The sequence below is a fragment of the Hippoglossus hippoglossus genome, chromosome 8 (assembly GCF_009819705.1).
Source record: "Hippoglossus hippoglossus isolate fHipHip1 chromosome 8, fHipHip1.pri, whole genome shotgun sequence".
In the NCBI taxonomy this organism is placed as follows: domain Eukaryota; kingdom Metazoa; phylum Chordata; class Actinopteri; order Pleuronectiformes; family Pleuronectidae; genus Hippoglossus; species Hippoglossus hippoglossus.
The window spans coordinates 16214861-16236798 of record NC_047158.1 but is presented as its reverse complement, the minus strand read 5'-3'; the positions used below and the strand labels follow the sequence as shown (position 1 = coordinate 16236798).

At 41.5% G+C, this 21938-nt stretch overlaps 2 protein-coding genes across 6 annotated transcripts; both read left to right on the top strand.

The window, feature by feature from the left end:
* The first annotated feature begins 142 nt into the window (after positions 1–142).
* adap2 (ArfGAP with dual PH domains 2) lies at positions 143–5647 on the top strand. 2 transcript variants are annotated; one of them, XM_034592528.1, is made up of 12 exons: positions 143–525; positions 1541–1665; positions 1787–1878; positions 2126–2214; positions 2470–2582; positions 3313–3462; positions 3586–3669; positions 3864–3926; positions 4789–4866; positions 4969–5197; positions 5327–5398; positions 5429–5647. In XM_034592528.1, exons 1-11 carry the CDS (start codon positions 384–386, stop codon positions 5347–5349), a joined length of 1188 nt encoding a protein of 395 aa, XP_034448419.1. In that variant the 5' UTR covers positions 143–383; the 3' UTR covers positions 5350–5398; positions 5429–5647. The 2 variants fall into 2 exon arrangements, with proteins under 2 accessions (XP_034448419.1, XP_034448418.1); XM_034592527.1 differs by having other exon boundaries at positions 144–525; positions 5327–5647.
* Positions 5648–6498: 851 nt separating this feature from the next.
* rhot1a (ras homolog family member T1a) lies at positions 6499–21905 on the top strand. 4 transcript variants are annotated; one of them, XM_034592522.1, is made up of 21 exons: positions 6530–6936; positions 8621–8679; positions 8808–8889; positions 9151–9194; positions 9292–9345; positions 9491–9543; positions 10277–10385; positions 11407–11508; positions 12212–12310; positions 12483–12591; positions 12768–12888; positions 13256–13340; positions 13588–13733; positions 13886–13986; positions 14187–14317; positions 14490–14573; positions 14756–14878; positions 14970–15172; positions 16203–16325; positions 16846–16936; positions 17689–18249. In XM_034592522.1, exons 1-21 carry the CDS (start codon positions 6900–6902, stop codon positions 17899–17901), a joined length of 2169 nt encoding a protein of 722 aa, XP_034448413.1. In that variant the 5' UTR covers positions 6530–6899; the 3' UTR covers positions 17902–18249. The 4 variants fall into 4 exon arrangements, with proteins under 4 accessions (XP_034448417.1, XP_034448413.1, XP_034448414.1 ...); XM_034592523.1 differs by lacking the exons at positions 16846–16936; positions 17689–18249 and adding an exon at positions 20756–21905 and having other exon boundaries at positions 6531–6936; XM_034592524.1 differs by lacking the exon at positions 16846–16936 and having other exon boundaries at positions 6531–6936; positions 17689–17875.
* Positions 21906–21938: the final 33 nt, after the last annotated feature.

The window sequence follows — 21938 nt, the reverse complement described above, 5'->3', positions numbered from 1 at the left end:
CAGCAAGTAACATTGTCCATAGACATGTGTCTATCCTCTTCCGGAGGTGGTGAATGAATTTGCATACATGGTTTGTATCGTGTGTAGTTATCACTTCTGAAATGTGTGCAGTGGCAGGACTGGTTTTTCAGGTTCCTTTCATATCCTCTCATGGATGAAGTTCAAAGAGCATTTAGCGCATGAACCGGTTGATTTAATAGAACAAGGAAAACCTCAGTGATTAAAGCTCAACTTTCTGTTTCTGTCAGTGCAGCTGGACTCGCTCCAGAGGAGGAAGGAGAAGGGAGGTTTGCTCTGTGTTGTAACAACCAAAGCGTCTCTGGCAAGTTCCACTTTTCGTCTTGACTGCTTTTTTTTCCTTTGTGTGAAGCTATGTGACCACCATGCTCAGTTTAGACAGAGGGATTTATCATTGTGAGAGAAGAATTTGTAGCGACATGGCAAACAGAGAGCAAAACAAAAAGATCTTACTGGAGCTGGTGAAGCTGCCGGACAACAGCATGTGTGCGGACTGCGGCGCGTCAGGTAAGAAATGTGTCATCTAACAGTGTGCTGCTCATTAACGTGGCAAAGAAAGATTCCATTATGTCATTTAGATCACACATTTTATTTTATCTCTGGTTCCTACAGTGATTATCTTTGAAGATAGTAACCTCCAGATAATCAGATTAAATTTCTCATCTGTGACTGATTCATTTTTAATAATGGACTTGAGGTTAGAATTGTGTATATATCAGTCTCCAGAGGTGAAGGTAAAAGAAGGGCAACAATAAAATGGAATAAAAAATAGTAAAATTAAATATATATTGGTTTATGGTTTACATCTGTGGTTCATCTTGTCACTGACTTCTTTTCTCCTGCTTTGTGCGACACAGTGAATGTTCATTCTTCATTTTCTAATTCCTGATTTCCCTTTTGGATCATACATGTTAACAATCAGGCTAAAAAGATCAGTGTGTATGAAGGACTAGTGGCATTAGAATGTTAAAGAGGCTCTGACTTTTACTCCAAAGCTTTCCCCACTGGCTTGTTACTCATATCCTTGTGAGTGTTAAACTGTCTGAGCTACTTTGTTCAGAGCTGTTGAGTCTTAGTGGCTCAACAGACACTGTTTTACTATATTCATCTTGTTCTCTACATTTGTGGATGTGGACCTGACAGAAAAACATTTTCTACTGTATCTGTATCAGCCCTAAATACCGTTAACCCTAGCTAAATGTTTCCATGGTATTAGAACCTGAAATATTAGATAGATTTTCTTCTTAGGCCAACAAACAATATTTTTAATGAAACCCACACAAAACTAAAGTTGGTAAACTATAAAAACATTTTCCGTGTATAATAAGTGTTATGAGGGGCCACACCCAGACTCTGCTTTTATGTATGGAATCACAAACCCAAAAGATTTGGACTCTAACAAACAAAGTTCTGTAGTAAGTATTAAGTAAAGTACAATGGACCTCAAAACTGCACATGAGTACTACAGTGTAATAAATATGTGATCGTTGAATTTGAATCCCTTGTCTTCTGCACACCTCAGATCCAGACTGGGGGCCCTACAAGCTGGGTGTGTTTGTGTGTCTGAACTGCTCTGACGTCCACCGCAGCCTGTCCAGCCACGTGAAATCTATCAAGCTGGACTTCTGGGATGATGAGCTGGTGGAGGTATACCGGCTGCTTTTTCCTCCCTGTTATTACTGCTATGACAGCACAGCAATTCTTCAGGTGCGAGGCTCAACTGGAGATGTGTAATGTGTATGTGTGTGTCTTCTTGGGACCTGGGAAGTTCATGAAATCCAACGGCAATGCCAGCGCCCAGGCCTTGTATGAGAAAGCTGTTCCACCGTACTACTATCGGCCCAGGGAAAATGACTCTGTGTAAGTAATTTCCAGGATGTTAAAATTCTTCAGAAAACCGTCTTTGTGATTACGTGATGTCTCCGTGATTAATTATTTGGTTGTGTGACGTTCATGACCAGTCACAGTCTGCTGATGGGGCAATCCCACAAGGAAATAGACCTGATGTCTGACTGTAGACATAGAATATGTCTGAATTTCGACATCAAAGCTCAATGTGTTTGTTCCTCATCTTGGAATAGTTTCATGTTTGCTCTTGAAACCGCAGGGTCCTGAGAGAGCAGTGGATCCTGGCCAAATACGAAAGGTTGGAATTCAAAGGGGAAACGAAGTATCCACCAATTCCATACACAACAGGTGATGTGTTCACTGTTTTCTTTTTTTTTAACACACGTGTTTACTGCAGATCGTAAATCTTTATCAGTCTGTTTGGTTAAAAAATAAGAACAATGTGGTTCCTCATATGCACAACTGTGGAGGAAAAGCCTGTTCTTTGCATAGTGAAGTGTGAGGGGTTATTACTCTTTGCAAAATGTCTGAATATATGAATTTTGGAATGAGACGTGTTTGCAAGGATGCGCCTGTGACTCAGTTGTGCTGGACTGATACCAGGTTTCTATGAAGGGTGGCTGTGGAAGAAAGGAAAAGAGAACACACAGTTTTTGAAGAGGAAGTTCGTCCTGTCAGAGAGACAATTCACGCTGACTTACTACAACAAGGAAAACGTGAGTTCCCTGCAGCTCGGGCACAGTTGAACTGCACCATGTGACACAACCACCAGTGGTTCTCTTTTTGCCACGATTGAAACTGTTATTACTTTAAGATTTGTAGTGAAACTTAAAGCGCTTCCCTCCAATGTTTTAACTTCATTGCTTCTCCAAACCAGCGACAGCCAGTGGACGGAGGCATTATGTTATCGGGTTGTCCAATGTCTCATGAACAAAATAGCTCAAGAAGGCCTTGAGGGAATTTCATCCAATTTGGTACAAACGTTATGTTAAACTCAAGGATGAACAGATTCGATGTTGATGGTCAAAGGTAAAGGTCAATGTGTCCTTGACCCTGTGAACACAATATCTCAAGAACGCCTCAAGAGAATCCTTTCCAATTTTTTTGCAAATGCTCACAGATAAACTGATTAGATTTGTATGGTTGAAGGTAGAGGGTCAAGTTATGTAGATCTCACAAAACAGTTTTCATTTTCACTTTTAACTGATCAGATTTCACTGGTCAAAGGTCACAGTCACCTCATGTTATTGGTTGGCGGAGGCATACAACCTCAGAACCGTTATTCTAGTTCTCTTAAAAAAACAAAAATTACACTGTTAGTTAATCACTGTTGCATTTTTATGCTCCACTAAGACCAAAACTGAAAAAACTCACCTAATTTAATGGCGATCCAACAGTTGGATACGTGCTACCAACGAACTGATTGTCTGTATATTTGTGGTCCAGGAGTCCAAAGGCCCTAAAGCTGTGATCTCCATCAAGGACCTGAACGCCACTTTTCAGCCGGAGAAGATTGGTCATCCTCACGGGCTGCAGCTCACCTACCAAGACGCCGATCACACCAGGAACCTCTATGTCTATCACGAGAGTCCTGAGGTGGGACTGCACGATTGTCCAAACCTGCTGGTTACATGACAGTAGCCAGCAGGTTTTATAGCATAAGTCATACTGTGGCAATAGGGCTTTGGAGAAACACTCTATTCTTTTATTTTCTTTTAGGAAATAGTCACATGGTACAACGCCATTCGTGCTGCTCGCTATGCATATCTGAAAACAGCATATCCGACTGGAAGCGATGAAGAAGTAAGAATCAGTTGTGTTTCAGCCGATCCTGGATGTGCATGCTCTTTAAATACTTGAAAAAAATTTATTCATAGCCATTGTATACATTTTTTTGTTTTTACTATTCGACAGCAGTTAGAACAGAAACTTGCCTGTTTTTGCTTTTATGTTTTGAAGCCTTACACAAGTGTTTTTCCTTTACATCTCTTTTCCAGCTGATACCAAAGATAACAAGAAACTACCTCAAAGAGGGGTACATGGAAAAGACGGGGCCGCTAGTAGGTTACTTGTTTATGACACCCATGTGTGTCTAAGTCGTGCATTTGAATGTGTGTTTCTGTTCCTCCTACACACATATACACACACTCCCATTCCAGTCCTTCTATCTTAGTGAGGACACTCCTTGGCATAATACATTCCCTAGCCCCTGACCCAAACCTTGAGTAAGTTTCCTTCTCTGACCAGAAAAGAGACAAAACCAGGTCTGTTCAGATTCCTGGCAAAACTTTTTCTTCTCTGCGTGCGTTTGACCAGGCCTGAAGAAGACCCCCCACTTTTGCGGTGATCAGTGATGTTTTGCGGGGGGTGGACCACCAGGGGAGGGAGCATCCAGGCGGGAGGACAGTGCACCTCCTGTGTGCTTCCAAACGAGACGTGTCTAATTCCCTTACCCTAAACCTATTTCTAACCTGAACCCTTAGAGCAAGTCTTAACTTTCAAACCGGCCAAAATGTCCTCACTTTCACAAAATGTCCTCACTCTGTAAGTTCTATGCTCAAGATGGTTCTCACAAAGATATAAGCACAACTACACACACACACAAATTCTTGTCTTTCTCTAGTTGTGATGACACTCATTGACACAATGCATTTTCTAGTCCCTTACCCTAACTTTAACCATTACAACAAAACACCTAATCCTGTCCATAACCTAAACTTTATTCTAATCCTAGATCCAACATCAAGTCTTAACCCTAAAACAACTTCACACCTTTAGAAAGACAAGTTCAGACACACACACACACACACACACACACAATCACACTTGTTACAAGTTGAGAATTGGAGCTTAGTTAGAAAATGTTTAAGTATTATCATTTATTGATATCCAATTTTTCACAATTAATTCTGTTTTCAACAGCAGAAGGAGCCTTTCAAAAAGAGGTGGTTTATTTTGGACTCTCAAAACAGGAAATTGTTCTACTTCAAAGGCCAGCTGGTGAGGACAAAACCTCTTCTCAATCCAGCTGTAACGATGGCTGTCGAGCACCGTGACCGACGTTCTGCTTGAGTGTTCATGTTCTCATCGCTGTCAATGTAGGACGCAGAGGAGTTGGGGGTCATTTTCATCGGCACAGAGAGCAACGGTTACTCTGTGAAGGCGTGCATCCCGAAGAATGCTCGGGGAAACAAGTGGAAGTGTGGCGTGATGGTGGAGACCCCCGAGCGACAGTTTGTCTTCATGTGCGAGCAGGAGAGGGAGCAGAGAGAGTGGCTGGATGCTCTCAGACAGGTCGTGTCCAGGCCCATGGCACCACAGGATTATGCCAGTAAGAGAGGCTACGTACACAAGCACATATACAGCATTTCCTTGCACTTAATAAAGTCATCATGCTCAACCACACAACCACTGCACCGTATGTGTGTCCTCAATCTAATACTCTGCTGTCTCATTCCAGTTGAAGCCAACCTCCATTATTAACAATGATCTGAAGAGACGTGTGTCCACAGGACGACGGCGAGACGACTGCAGTGACTGAGCCACTGCAGCACAGCAGATGAACCTGCTGACAGCACGGACTCTCATCTCTGTCTTAGAGTAAAACATCATGAACCGTGGCCGACTGTGCCACAGTTTGGATTAACCTCCATTTACTCACTTCAACTGACACTGGACCAGATGCTAATGGACTGATGGACTCCAGAAAGCACTGTCTCAATATGTAAAATCCACTCATGACCAAATATACACTCCTGTCTTTGAAAGACTGTCAGGGCCAAGCATGTGGGAAAAAATGAGAAGAGGAACAATTCTTTTTCATTTTGCATTTGAAGAGAAGAACTGACAAAAATGCTCTTCCTCACCTGTCACTAGATTATAGTAACAGAATATATGTTACCATCCCTGCATGATATTATGCTATTTCATATGATCATCCTTGTTTTTTTTTTATATTTTAAATTTCCTGAGGAAAAAGCATATATTGTTGGTGGTGAACATGTTTCATGACGTTATTATTCCCAGACGAAATAAAAGGCATTTTTTAGAATAAAATAATGTGTGTGGTTTGATTCATAGACTACATGTAAGTTAAGAGCCTGTTTGATGGAATTGGGTTTCCAGTTTTCTGTATTCAGAGTTTTCTCATTTGTAACAAGTGTTTTCCAAATGCACACAAACAGCATTTGAACATTTAATCAGAATAATGTCTCTGCTCACCCAAACCGGTTGAGGCAGATGGCTGCCCACATTGAGTCTGGTTCTACAGGTTCCTTCCACTTAATGAGGGAGTGCTCGCTCATTGTGAGAACTCTTGGGCATCTCTATAATTTCTAAGGTCTCGACCTTACTATGCAAAGTGCCTTGAGACAACAGATATTATGAGTTGGCGCCATACAAATTGAATTGAATTGGAAAACAGTCTATAGAAAATAGAATCTGTATTTTTCATCGACCCACATGATACGATCTAAAGTCACATGTATGAATCATTATATTCTGTCTGTCTGTTTGTCTATCTGTCTGTCTGTCTGTATGTATGCCTGCCTGCCTGCCTGCCTGTCTGTCTGTCTGTCTGTCAAATATTTTAGTCGCAGTTCCACTTCTCGGCGCCAGGGAGCAGCGTAACGCGTTGCTAAATGTCGGCTGAGGATTGTCCTGCGCGGCTCGCTGTACTCGCCGGGTACTGGAGGTCAGGATCGCGTATGTAACGTCCACTGCGAAATGCTAAGAAAGCGCCAAAAGCAGCGAGTTTAACGTGAGAGCGACGGACACACGCGCCGCGCACGACTTGTGAAACCTGGTCTCCGCCGAGCCGATGAGCCGCCGGCGGTGAAAGGAAGAGCTCGCGGAGAGAACCGAGGCGCCACCGAACCCTGTCCGTCCGGTTTGTCCTACAAAGGCGCCGGGAGTTTGACAGCGGCAGGGACGCGAGTGCGCAGGCCCGACGGGTCGACTGCCGGTGGGGGGGGAACTACATGAGACGATAAAAACGCGTGTGTTTGTGACCCGAGAGGAAAAGAAGCTCCACCATGAGGAAGGACGTGAGGATTCTGCTCGTGGGGGAACGTAAGTGGCAGGTGTCCGTAACCCCGAGGCGCTGGGACGCAGGGCTAGCTAGCATGCTAGTGAGGGAGCTAATGCTACTGCTATCAGCCGACTTGTAGTTGCATGTGGCTGAGAATCATGCAGAGGCTGTGACTTGTTCAACATCTGGACGGGGCTTCTGTCTGTGTCTGGTGTCCTTCGGTGGATGACGGCTGAATGTCATCGGTGCTTCCTCAGCTAACACTCAGACCTCCACACAGTCTGAGGAGGGGGCTGCCATAGCTCCACATCCTCCCCCAGTGGGTCGTTGGTTCACAATTTGTAAAGCCGAATATGTTGATGCACCTAAAACACATCATATAATCAAACACGTGGGAATGAAACAGATCAGATTACAAAAGATTTTTAGAAAACAAGGGTTAATTTTATTCTATGTAACTGTAATTGGAATCGGGTACAGAGAAAATAGTTTTCATCATCAATTAGTCTGTTGTTTATTTTCTTTTCACCTTTTCCCAAAGTCCAAGGAAGGTTCTGGACGATTTGGCCAAAAATATTTCATATTTGGATATCAATACTAATCGTGATAAATGTCACATTGTTATTTCTTAAAAGTTTACACTGATAATTGTGCCTGAGTGAAGGTTGTGGTTTCAAACGTCATTGTCAGAGAACGACAAACAAAATGCTGCAAATCTGAGGTAGATCGGTTATGTATTATCCTCCCTCTGCTTGCACAATGTATAAATATTATATCCATATTTATTCTACCTTTTGTTGTATTGATTTTGATAAAAAATATATTATATTGCAGTAATTATTGCTAGTGTTTTATTGCCCAGCCTTAGCCCAAGGTGATGCTTCCATATTACTTATTTAATTTGAATAGCATTAATAAACCCAAACATATCTTTTAATATCCTGTAAGATAAAGGAATGCAGCAAAGCCTCCTGCTTGAGAAAGTTTGGCATCTTGTATTGAAAATTACCTAAAAGATTGTTGTAAATAGTTTCCTGATCAACTTCCTGTTGATCGACTAAAGCTCTAGTTGGCAAAGAGATGAAATGAATGTTGAGCAGAATAATGGTTTGTATCTCAGCCTTTTAATGCTGGAGTGAGAACAGAGTTAAATCAAAAATGCAAAAGATCCCATTCTCTTTGAACTGTTTCACCTTGGGTGTTTGTTCTCTTCCAACTGCATGTGTGGTCAAGACTATATATTTCAGCCATGTCTTTGCAGTGCGGCCTTCATTGCCTCTTTAGGCGAGTTGGCACTGACTGTTCCCTTTTGAGAGGTGCAGCCGAAATGCTGCAGGCCCACTTCAGTGGTGTGAAGTTAGAGTTGGTGGCATAGCTATCCTGTTAAGAGTGATATGTTAGAAATAATGGCAAAAATTCACAGAGTGAACTGGTTTTATTTGATCAATAGTCCAAAATACAAAGATATCCAATTTGCAATAATATCCAACAAAGAAAATCTGTAAATTCCTACATTTGCATGAAGTGGAAACTGCAAAAGACACTTGTCTACTGCCCTTTACCCTCTTTACTGTTATCTGCTCCCTGTCACTTAACACATTACCCAGAACGCTGATTTAAAAAAAAAAAGGCATGTCACATGTTCATGACACATGGTCTTTAAACGATGAGTGTGTTACCAGAATTCTATAAAATGAATTTCCTGTATCCTTCCCCTGTGTACAGCCAAAGTGGGGAAGACATCACTGATCATGTCTCTGGTCAGTGAAGAGTTTCCTGATGAGGTATGTGTCATCAGATCATCATCACACTAATAGAAATGGTCATTATAGCTTTGAGGTGTATACACACACTCGGAGTATATACAGATGCATGTAATATTCATTGGGATAATTGTCCTTTTGTCTTCCAGGTTCCCCGCCGAGCTGAGGAGATCACCATCCCAGCTGATGTCACTCCAGAGAGGGTTCCCACACATATTGTGGACTACTCAGGTAAGTCCTCCACGGCTACGAAAACTCTGTCCATCCATTAGTTCTGCCACAAACTGTTGAAATGCTCCAAATGGTTAAAAAAATGGAATGTAACTCATCCCACGACAGATGTTGGCATTTTTGACATTATAAGCCAAAAAAAACAATTTATTAATTACAGAACAAACCTAATGATCCTGACTAAATATTAATAATAAATCAATTAATCAAGTAGCAGCTATGTAAAATACTATACCAATGTTTATTTTTGAAATAATTTAGAAGCAGAACAGTCAGACGAGCAGCTGTATCAAGAAATATCCAAGGTTGGTTTGACTTAATTCTTCCGCTCATTTGTTCTAATGTCTCAATCCCAAATATGTCTTATGTGCATCCCACTGACTTTGCTGTTTGTCTTTATAGGCAAATGTTATTTGCATAGTTTATGCCGTCAACAACAAGAAGTCCATTGAGAAGGTGAGCAAGGTTTCTAGCTGCGCCTTCATCGCAGTTAATTAAGAACATAACTGCAGTATGTCCATTCATGAAACATGACGCTTCATGTGACATTCATCTTAATCTGTGAAAAAACAGTGTTTGATGTTGTGCTTCCATCCTCTAGGTGACAAGCCACTGGATTCCCCTCATAAATGACCGAACGGATAAAGATAGCAGGTGTGTTCATGTCATTCATGTCTGTCCGTCTGTCTGTCTGTCTTCCCTGCATATCACATGCATATGTGTTGGTTTTGCATCTGCAATTTTACCATTTTGAAATTGTAGAATGTGCAGCTGCTGTACTAACTTTTACTTGTTGTTGGAAATCTGCCCCATATTAAGCTCACTTTATAGTTATGTTTTTAATGGGCTTTGATTGTTTATTTGGTTAGTTTATCTTATTAGAGTGTGTCCTTCTTACTGTTAAGTCTGTGGCGTACTAGCTGATGTAAATGTAGATTCATGAGTCCTCTGTAGCCTCTGATAATCATTGTAAATCACACGAATGGATGGAAGTTAATTTGATATGCTCCATGCGGATGAAGTGTGTTTACGAATATCATCTTGGCAGATTAATGCAAAACTCATATTGAATGCAAATATAATGTAGTACAGCTGCATTGTTGTGGTTGTCGTCATCATCACATTATCCCAGAGTCTTTGTTGACTGCACCATATGTTGTTTTGTCCAATCAACAATCCTAAATCTTTGAATCATAATTCAATAAAATAGAGAAATCCAGCAAATCCTCACATTACCAAGGCTTCAACCAGAGTATTTCTGGCTGATTTGCCAAAAACAATCCCCTTAATCTACCGAGCATCTATTTACAGATTAGTTGCAGATTAGTTGAACTAATCGCTAGTGTTAACAGTTAATGTAATAATAACTGGTTTTACTAAATGACAGGGTACCATTAATCCTCGTGGGGAACAAGTCGGACCTGGTGGAACACAGCAGCATGGAGACCATCCTGCCAATCATGAATCAATATCAGGATATTGAGACCTGTGTAGAGGTAGGAGATCAGTCCCAAACAGATTCAACCACACACACACACACTAATGCATTAATATATGTTGGATCCTCTGGTTCAGAGCTGTCAAAGTGATGAAGCACTCAAGAGCAATGAAGTGGCAAATGAAATGTGAAAAACTGATGGAAAATTCAATACTAGCAGACTCTGTCATTTAGAGCCTGGCTGTGTGCAGGACAGATTAGCTCCCAGCTGCTCTCAGACTGCAGTGCAGCTCCTGACTCAATTCACTCTCTGACTGAGTCGTTAAAAGGGTTATAATTCCGCACCCCCTGCTCCCAGGCCTGCTGACCGATAGACTGTGAGTATGTTGAGAGACGTGGCTGTCGTGGAAGACGCTGGCCCATTGTCGCTATTCCATTCAGGTTTCCCTCTGTCGCATGATATGCCTCAGTTATGCCCTCCAGGGCTGGATTAGTTCCAGAGTTAAAAGAAGGTCGGAGGAGGACGTGAGGGAAGGCACATACGCAGTGGATACAGTTTGGGACAGTCACACAGCTCGTGAGAGTGGGATTCGTATGAAAACACCCAGTGTTACACCACTGACTCTGTGTTCATCTGGGCCAAGGGTTGCTCCTCTAAAGTACTTACATCTCTGTTTTTAGTATTAAGATGTTTTTATCTAAGTAAAAGTGGCTCTACCGCAGAAAAAAGTGCTGTATTCAAAATCTCTCTGATGTAAACATTATAGTATATAACTATTAAGTATCACATTGAATAGTTTTTAAAACGTGTCACACATGGAAGAAGCCCCAGCGTTGTAATATAACAAGCAATAATTCTGTTTGTTTTTTAACGTAGTATGGATCCATGTAATTGAGGCAAATTTCATGATCTCTACAATTTGCTTAATTATTATGATCATGGATGAGTTCAAGATGGATCGCCCCTTTGGGATTTTGTTGAATTCAAGTGTAATTGAAATCAAAATAGTAAAAAACCCTGTTGATCATTGAAGGCTGCTCTGTCGTGTAATTTACACCCGTGTGCTTTGTTTCCTCAGTGCTCTGCCAAAAACTTGAAAAACATCTCTGAGCTGTTTTATTATGCCCAGAAGGCCGTTCTCCACCCGACAGGACCCCTGTACTGCCCAGAGGAGAAGGAGGTGAGGTCTATACAGTAGAGGCAGATACAGCACTTTAACTTGACATGGGAGGAAAAGCCCATTTGTTACGAATGACAGTTACAATAGCTCAGTCCTTGTCAAGTGTTCCAATCAGTCAGGACGGTTAGCCAGTGTGTACCACAAGACATTTTTCATGGCAGACATTTTGACAGGTTATAGCAAGACAAGAAAAATAGTTCTTAGTAACACAATTGATGATTTTGTTAAGTTTTTCGTGGAAGTTCTAAACCAGGACCCAGACACTTAATCAGCTAAATTCAGCCATCATCCATTTCCCCACTGTGATGTCAAAGTTTTATGCTAAAGAAATAACTTAATTTCAATTTTTTCCCAGAGCTCAGCTTCCAGAAATGCACCAGTTGTATGAAATCATCAAACTTTAAGCTAACTAGATTATACAGATCTGAAGCGCCTGCAATTGGGTTTCTTTGTTTAAAATTATTATCACCAGGCAAAAAAGTTGGAAATTGAAGAAAGAAGTAAAGAATATAATGCAAGTCTCATGTTATGCATGTTCCAGTGAGTGATGTATACAGCATTTATTTTGGTATCAGATTGGTATGCAATATTAGAGGTATCGAATAGTATAGTATCTTTAAAGTTAGCTGCCATAATTTAAATCTGTGTGTATTATAGAAATACCTGTAACCACCTAAATGAATGCATTCTTTGTGTATTACAGCTGAAGACCTCTTGCATTAAGTCTTTAACTAGAATCTTTAAAGTGTCTGACCTTGACAACGACGGAATCCTCAATGACAATGAGCTCAACTTCTTCCAGGTAATGTTTTCCACTTTAATAGAAGTTTTCATTAAGTTGTGCAATATGATATAATTATAATAAAGAGGAGAAATGGCTGGACTGGTTTGGGGTTGCAGATTTAGACATGGATCAAATGAATGAACCTTCTAATGGAAACTGTGACATTTTTTTTAATAATGTTTTTATATAGAGAACATGTTTTAATATGCCGCTGGCACCACAAGCCTTAGAGGATGTAAAGAACGTAGTCAGGAGGAACATGGGAGACGGAGTCCAGGACAATGGACTCACACTCAAAGGTCAGAGTCAAAGGTTTTCTTATTCCTTCTCCTCTCTTTCTCTTCCTCTTCACTACTCATCTCTCTGCATGTCCCGTCAACTGTCCCTTTTCAGCTCATCTTTTCAGTCCCTTTTCAGTCCCTTCTTGTTCTTTCCCTTTAAATGCTGACCCTCTCTTACTGGCTCGCTGTTGCAGGCTTCCTGTTCCTGCACACGCTCTTCATACAGCGAGGTCGACACGAGACCACCTGGACCGTGTTGAGAAGGTTTGGTTATGACGATGACCTGGAACTCACGCAGGAATACCTGTTCCCCATGTGAGTCCACATTTAAAGGTCATTTCTTAATTTAGGTCGAGTGGAGACAGCGAAGGGGTAAATGGAGGAAAATGGAGCTTTTATGTTGTTAAATTTCCTTGTTGATGATCATGTTAATGAAATTGAAGTTCTGAGTCTTCTCACCATAAAAATGGCTAAAGTACAATAATGCATTGATTTCTATACTGAGGAAAACACAGCATAGCTAAACATAATGCTGTCACTATACAATCCCGGTTATCTTTACCATCTGAAGTGGTTGAAGCACATTGTTTCTTCCTCTGTCACTGCAGCCGCATCAGAAATCTCAGTCGGCGCCTCAGAGCTCTCTGACAAATTAACTTTTGTGTCTGATCATGTTTTCCAGGATAAAGATCCCTCCAGACTGCACCACCGAGCTTAATCACAACGCTTACCTCTTCCTTCAGAGTGTGTTTGACAAGCACGACAAAGTGAGTGGCCAGATTTCTAAAGCTTTCCTTTTCTTGAACATAAATCTGTAGCCTTTTCATTTTAGTAAGGTATAAATATTGTTTCTTTGAAAATGTCTGAACTATTCTTGTTTATAATACAATAAAACATTTTCAGGGATACCCACTTTTCTGTTTTGTGTCGCTTGTCGACCTTGTTTTTATTGCATCCAGTTGTGGTTCAATTGTTCAAATGTCTGTTGATTGATGTGCCCTTGGAATGATCCAGGATAGAGATTGTGCGCTGTCGCCAGAGGAGGTGAAGGACTTGTTCAAAGTGTTTCCCTACATGCCATGGGGTCCAGATGTCAACAACACTGTTTGCACTAACGATCAGGGTTGGATCACGTACCAAGGATACCTCTCTCAGTGGACGTGAGTATGGAACATGTCTATTAATAAACACGTGCTCCTGTTTAGGAAATACTATGACTATAGAACATGCATCATTCGTGTATATGCTGATCGTCTAACACGTGTAAATCTGACACCAATGCTCCTGGTGTCTTATGTGTTTTCTGTGGCAGGTTAACAACATATCTAGATGTACAGCGTAGTTTAGAGTATTTAGGTTACCTGGGCTACTCCATCATCTATGAACAGGAGTCCCAAGCAGCTGCTATGACAGGTGAGACATTTACATACTTTTGTGTTGATTGTTTGAAAAATAAAGTCCAAATATTAATTATTAAAGTTCCACTGATGAGTACTGTTTTTTAAAAAGTTTTTATCTTGTCTTAAAGATTTGCTATGTGCGAAATGAAAACATGAATATTGCAGCATTTTTCCATTGTTCATTGTATATGCTTCCCTTCCCTGTTCTTTCAGTAACTCGCAACAAGCGCATTGATCTACAGAAGAAACAGACCCAGCGCAGCGTCTTCCGCTGCAACATTTTGGGGGCGCGGGGTAGTGGGAAGACCGGTTTCCTCCAAGCTTTCCTGGGCAAAAATCTGCAGGTCAGCAATGATGTAGCTAAATGTGTTTTTTTTATTGCGTGTAGATTTATTTGTGATAAAATAAAAGCTTCTCTCAAAAGCTTCAAAGTTGGCAAAGATGAATCAAACCACTGTTGAAGTGGACCAGCTCCCAAACATATAAAAAGCTGTGATGGTTTATTTTCCTCTGCAGCATCAGAGGCGGATTAGAGAAGACCACAAGTCCCTCTATGCCATCAGCACAACCTATGTGTATGGTCAGGAGAAGTACCTGCTGGTAAGCACCATTCACTCAGTAAATCATGTTATCGTCTACTCTTTGGATTATTGTTACATAATCTTGGTCTATTTCACTTTACTGCGAATCAGCATTAGTCCTCTCCAAAATGTTAATCTGTCCATCTGTACGCTCTGTCTCTCCCTCTCTTTCTGCTCGCTCTCTTGTCTCCGCACTAAAAGCTCCATGAGGTGATGCCAGATTTTGACTTCCTGTCAGAGGAGGACTTAGCCTGTGACGTGGTCTGCCTGGTGTATGACATCAACAGTCCAGACTCTTTTGAATACTGTGCCAAAGTGTACAAGGTGTGTAGATGGCATTTGTTTCATAAGACACCTGAATGTTTATCGATGTTTATCGACTTAACATGTAACATTGATTGCTTGTGTTTGGCAGCAATACTTCATTGACAGCAAGACGCCATGTGTGGTGATCGCTGCCAAGTCAGATCTACATGAAATACGGCAGCACTACAGCCTTTCACCGCACGAGTTCTGCCGTAAACACAAGCTTCACCCACCCCAGCCGTTCACGTGCAACACGACTGACGCACCCAACAAAGACATCTACACCAGACTCACCACCATGGCCATGTATCCGTGAGTATTAGACCCCTGTTTTTCGTTTCACTCTTTACACCTTTTCCTACTTTTACCTAGAGATGTTCCCATACCAATTCCTGCATCGGAAATGCCTCCGATACTGCAGAATAATCTGGGTCAGGCATCTGCGAGTATGTGAATCTATGTACCAATTTGATATCACCAAACTGTTTCGCTGTTCTGCCACAGCCAGGTACTGTTTTTAGAGTGACTTTTTTCATGCTGGAAAGTCCCACAAGTAAAATTGGGACGTGTACCAAATTGCAAGACTTAAATTTCTGATCGGTATACGGTAAAGTTCAGGTATTAGTATCGGAAAGGGGAAAATGGTATCGGAACATTTTACGTTTACCTCTCTCATGGAAGTACCAGAACAGGCAGTGATATTTTGCCCTTTAATATTTTTTTTGGAATCATCTACCCATTGCACTCAGTTTATGAGGACTTCTCTACCTCACACCCAGAGAGAGCTGCCCACTCTGTCGGTCTTTTATGCTTTCTCATAATGTGCATCTCTGTGTATTTGTGTTGCAATCATGCCAGTCCCAGCCTGAAATTCAGCAGGGTTAATCTTTTTATTTTTATTGAGCCTGTACGGTATCTTAACTCCTCAAAGCTCTCAGATCGGATCACATTTCAAAGTAAATCAATTAGCACTCAATGGGACATGTCCGCTAGAGGTCATTTTAGCACACCGGAAATCCTATATATACACTATATATAATATATGTATAAGTCGATACACAAAGTCCAGGTAATGTATTGCTTAGGGTCAAATTATATCGGAACATCTCTACATGGATGTTTTCTTGTCTTTACTTTGGTTAAGGTGCAGGTAAATAGCAACAGTTAAGGTTCAGCTCAGAGTAAGATCCTCCTTTGGACCTTGTGGTTAAACAAGGTTGAGCTTTTTATTCACCTGGCTCTGGCCTCCTCCTCCTCCTCCTCCTCCTCTCTGTCTGTTGTGTGGTGCGTAATGTTTTTTGTATGGTGGTGAATACACGCATTTTTGTGTGTTTTTCCACAGTCACGCCCGTCACCGCTGCATGTGTCCCTGCAACAGGTGCACCTATTGCCTGTGTCAGAAACTCCTCAAGTTGGAGCTGCTGCGCAATATAAAGGCTCAACTCCGCAGGGTCGTTTTCAACAGGTTCATACATAGAATAAGCTATAGTGTTTTAACATAGTGTCATTCCTCCTCTCTGTCTCCCCCCCTCGAGTTGGACCTCCAGGGCGGGTCACAGAGGGGCTCCTTCTTTCACCCAAGCTCTCTAACAGTGGTGATGGAGACAGCTCCTCTGCGCTCTTTCCTTCTCTGCTCGTCAGTGATCAGATTTACACCACATATCCACTGCAGGGAAAATGCTAAACGTTGCGTAGCGACATCTTGTGCCCAAGTATGATGTTGAATCCTCCTTGTTTTGAGGGGAAATTCTCTCTTGTTCTTAAACAGCTAAATTAGGAGAAACTCTTAAAAATAGAGGATGTGAGTGAGTCTTGAGTGTCTGAGAGTAATTTTGCTGATATATGTAGTTCCTAACTCTGAGAGAGGTTAGAGGCAGCCCAGATGACTTCCTTACAGTCAAATGCTGCAGCTAATAGTGAGCTGAAATATAATTCACTTCACTTTCACACATCAGTCATGCTGGGTGTCTTGGTCTCTGCTCCAGCTCCAGCGAACCCACCTGCTCGCTGTACAGTCTCTCACAGAAAAGTGTGTCCATGCTGTGCCGGCTAACACACAGGCTGCTTGCCAGGGAGGTAACAGTGTGTCAGAGTCCATGTTAAAATATGCATGACGTTAATTTGCTTGTGAAAACACAATACTAATAATACTGACTCAAAATGTCAAATTGGATCAAGAAAAAGAGAATTTGAAAAATGTTCATCTCCTTGAGAAGAATGTCCTGGAGAGTTCAGAGTATATTTAATTCTTAATTTCTTGTTTTATAGAATTTTATAATGTTACAACAGTGATTCTAGTGGTGAAAGTTGACAATTGCATGTTACAAATGGACAGGAACCTTTTATTGTTGACATCTCCCTCCCCTGTCCTGCAGTGGATATGCAAACAGTAAATCTTGACTAACGAGCATTGTATTTGCATAGAAAATGAGAGAAATACAACCAATTTCTTTGGTTTGTGTTTCACTCAGACAGAAAACATCATTGATGTCTGCATGTTTGTCCTGTGATTTTATTTTTAGATTTGTCTTGTCCATTTCTGTATTCCACCAACTTTCTTCAGTTATGAAAAAGTGCTGGATTGATTTGTCTATGATGTTTTCAGTCTTCATTTCCATTCCTAACACTGAAGTCTGCACCTACAGGAGACTCCACATTTTGTTATTTGTCTTACTTAACTTGTATCGACACCTCCGTGCATACACCAAAAATAATAACTCATGTTCTCCTGTGGATTAAGATTTCATACATCTTACAATGTTCCCTGTTTAAATTGATTGTCATGTCATTTCATTCTGTTTTTCCCATTTTTTCCTTTCACTCTGTAGGTGTTCACACGCATGTTTCTGGCTGCCCTTCTTTCTCTTCCTCCTGCATGTGGTCACCCTCTGCTAACCTGCCTGTTTATGTTGCATGGCTCATCTGTTCCTCACCTTTCTCTCCGCAACCAATGGCATGTCTTCAGTAAAATAATGCCACCTATTGGCAGATGGGATCTTTCATTAGTCCATTTCCACGGTAAAGAGAGCTTGGTGTTGTGAATAAGACGGGAGCTTTATTGGCCGTGAGCGCAGGGTTTGAGTGGCTGTGTTTACTGTTGGATTGCGCAGTCAGGTGTCATGTTTAATGATTTTATCCAAATTGGCCTGAACGTTTGCCAGCGCGAGATCTCTGTGCTCATGCCTTTTTAAATCTCTGGTGCTATTAATAGCATGACACCAAACAGGCCAGACCAGGCAGTGCAAGGGGCCGACACACCCCATTGAATTCCCAATGTGTTTTCTGAAAACAGGGTTTGTTATAGGTGTTACATTTTATTTCAAATGACATGAATTCACTTGACATTGTAATCCAAGTCATTTTTGCTTTGTGGGCAAAACTGAATGAACCAAAATTACCCCTTTTGTCACCAGAATTACAAGGAGCAAAAGTCCCTCAAAGTCAATCATGACTTTACGTCCCGTTTAATGTAAATAATTGAAACCAAACTTACTGGAAATCTCAGCACTTGAACATTCATCAGTGTGATAAGAACTTAAACTTGAGCCATGTCCCATCCACCTCCATATGATCGATAAAGCAGCCGGTCACCAGGACGTGATTGAAATGCTTTGGTGTCACTTTTTTGGAGCCGTCATGTCGTCCATCTTTAAGTACAGTCTATGATTTGTGGATAAAAATCAAATACACCAGAGCTGCCAGTTTCTGTAAAATATGCAAAAGAGAATATAGGGAAAAAAGTGGGAACAGATTAGAGCCAAAGATGTACTTTATTTTCAAAGAAACTTGTACTCGAGGGAGAGAAATTTTACCCAGTGACAAAGATCTGCAGCTTTTCTAGTCTGGCTGCCCTGTGGTGTGTACAGTTTGGATATGTGATTTGTGTGTGTGTGTGAAGCTTTTCATTGTTTGAAGTGTGCAGTGACATTTGACGAGGTATAGTTGCACTTGTGCTTTTGAGGGTTTGGGGGTGAAGGAAGTTCCCACTTTTCGTGCTGGTTAGAGCTGGTGATACTGATGACATTGAGGTTGCGTGTGTTTGTGTGTGTGTGGGGGGGGGGGAGCTGCCTGCTGTCAGAGGAGGATTTCAGCCTGACACAGCAGGTTGCAGCTGTCTCCAGCGTGGAGGGGTCCATCTTTATGGAGGGCTTTGCTGTGCAGCTAATTCCCTCAGACAGGTAAAGGCAGAACCCACGTCCACAGAGAAGGATGACTCCATTAACACCTATTAGCAAAATGCACCTCGAATTCAGATTGTATCTAGATATGATTTAAACCGTATATATTAATGTGTCCACATTGAGATCTGAAGACCATCTCTCGAGGTGGCTTGACTGTTCAGATCACATTCTGTCCATCTGCACTTGTCCCATTGTAATCTGATCAAAACCCATTTTGGCCCTGTTCAGACTTGTTCTGAACATCCATCCTGAGAGAGAAGTGGACAGTGTGAAGTTCATCTCTTCTTGCAATAGAATGCGTCCTGAAAGTCTCCTGTGACCATTTGTGATCAGGTCTCATTTTCCCACTCGAGATGCAAATAAACTGTCATTTGTGTTCGCAAAGACCAAATAATATTGATTTCACCCAATCAGGTTTTACATGTGTCCGATGACAATGTAGAGAGAAATGGAGCGCGCTGAGTCAGGAGGGACTGAATGAAATGATGCATAGCTATGAAGAAAGATTTTACCAATTTAAGAAAAGTATCAATCATCATGTGATGGTCTGTTGATATTGTGGCCACCAACAAATCCACCTCGATCTCAGGAGGCTTTCAGGAGGCATTTAGGTGCCTTCAGACCTGCGCTGCTGACCACACCGAATGGGTCACTAGATATAAAACATGTGGGTGGGCAGATACACACTACTCAAGGGAACACAAATGACCTGCGTGTGTGTCTGTGTGTGTGTTGTAGGTTTAACCGTTGACCAGTCAGTGCTGCGTCCTGACCAGCTGCTGCAAGGTTTTATTTTGCAGGCTAAGGTCCCAGCTGAAGCCACACGCCAACGTTTAGATTTCTCTGTTTGTGCTTTGCTCACTCCTCCTTTGCTTTGGGCATAAAGTGACCTCGATTAGTCTGTAGTTCTCCACTGTTTGTGGTTCCTTCCTGAGCAGCTGGAGTTGTGTGTCATCGAGGAGGTTTTAACTTCAAATCTCTACGGTGCTCAGCAGATGTTAAAGTTAACTTAAATGATTAAAAGTTGGGAATTCAATCACTTGCGCTCTTGATTTTGACTTAACTTCACGCTGTTAGTGTTGCAGCCCCTCATTTAATATCTCACCTCCATCTCTCTGATTCAATATTGGTTTCCTTAGAGATGTGGATATGCAAGTACTTATTTGTTAGAGTCCTTCAATATTGACTAATCACTATTTGAAAAAACTTGATAATTGTCTTCTCGTTGCCGTCGTCTTCAAACTCTACACTGACTGAATTGAATATTGCTTTGTGTTTTCTTGCCTCTGCAAAATATCTAATATTTAATCAAGAGCAAAATAATTTTTTATTCACTCTTGTATTTTCCTCTTTGGTCCATGACACCTCCAGGGCTCTGTACTGTTTTTATTTTTTCCCTGCCCCGCAGCTGCTTCTCATATTCCAGCATCTTTCCTTCTTTCCCCCCCCCAACTGCTTCATGATTTAGTCTTGTTCCCTAAACCAGATCAAATGTCAAGAGAAAGCATGTGTTCCTCTTTCAAGCTGGTGTCACAGGGCACTGACACTGGTCATTTATCCTCCCGATTGAGGAAGTTTTAACAGGAGAGAGCGCATGACTTTGTTTTGTTTTTGTCGCCCCACTGTGGTTTTTACAAAATTGATAAAATACTGTAACTATTGTGTTTTATGCTGTCTCCTCACCTGCTTCCTGTCTCGGTCCTCCTCCTCACAGACACATGGCTCAGGCAGACCTGAAGAACTCCACCTTCTGGCTGAGAGCGAGCGTTGGTGCCACCGTGTTTGCCGTGCTGGGCTTCGCCATGTACAGAGCTCTGCTCAAACAACGGTGATCAGAGAGCATGACACAGCTACTTCCCTCCCCAGGTCCCTCTGTTGACTTTGCTCATCCCCTTCTACCTGAAAGACTCAAAGACTTGACTAACCAAACGACCAGGCTCGTCGCCTCAACATCCTCCCCGTCATCCTCGAACAAGATCAAAAATCCTCGGTACATTTTATATGCAATTAAAAATAAAGAGTTTGGGTTATTTAATTTTTTTTGTTAATGTTGGGGAAAAGATGGACAGCATCATTTGAAATATCACTTGTCAATCACTCTGTTAATGCTGACAGTCTGTGATCTGTTGGACGAGTTCGGATCAGATCCTATACCAGCTCCTGGATGTTTTTGGCTGATTCCTATTTTTTTCCCCCTCAGGTCAGTATTATGAGTTAGATGGTTGGAGAGCAGAGAGAAGCAGCCATACACAGAAACACCACAAAGGGACGTGAATCTGTTTTTAGTTGTGAATATGCAGTATATCATGTATGTATTCCTTAAACAATTTTAGGAGCAGCCCAGTAGACAGCATCACAATCCAGAAGCAACACGGTGTTAGTACGAACAGCGCTACATCTAACACTGGAAATGTCATGCACTTGTTTATTTTGCGTGTTAATTTATTAACCGGTTTCTTTGTTTTCTTGTCTGTTAAGTGCATGAGATGGAGGGACTTACATTTTCTATGTATTTTTGTATTTAGTGTTATCAAAGCTGTCCTCGTGGTTTATCATTTATAACTTTCCGCTTCCGTTTTTATTTTTTTCTGGTTTTCAAATAGAGCTTTGTCCCTCATATTATATTTTTATGAATTTAGAGGCACCATAGAGCAGGGGTTATGCTATTAACAGCCATTCAGCGCACCTCCTCCACCTTAAAACCAAGGAAGTGTTTCTCGTCACTCTTTTCCGAACATTTACAATGGAGAATTGTATCTGGTACAGCCGTACGCGGGTTTCCGGACGAAACGGCTGCTAATTTAACAACAAAAAGGAAAATAAAGTGGTTTTAAATATCTGTAATAAATGACATTTACACCCTCTGATGTGTTAATGTGTCCTTGAAGAGCAGTGGT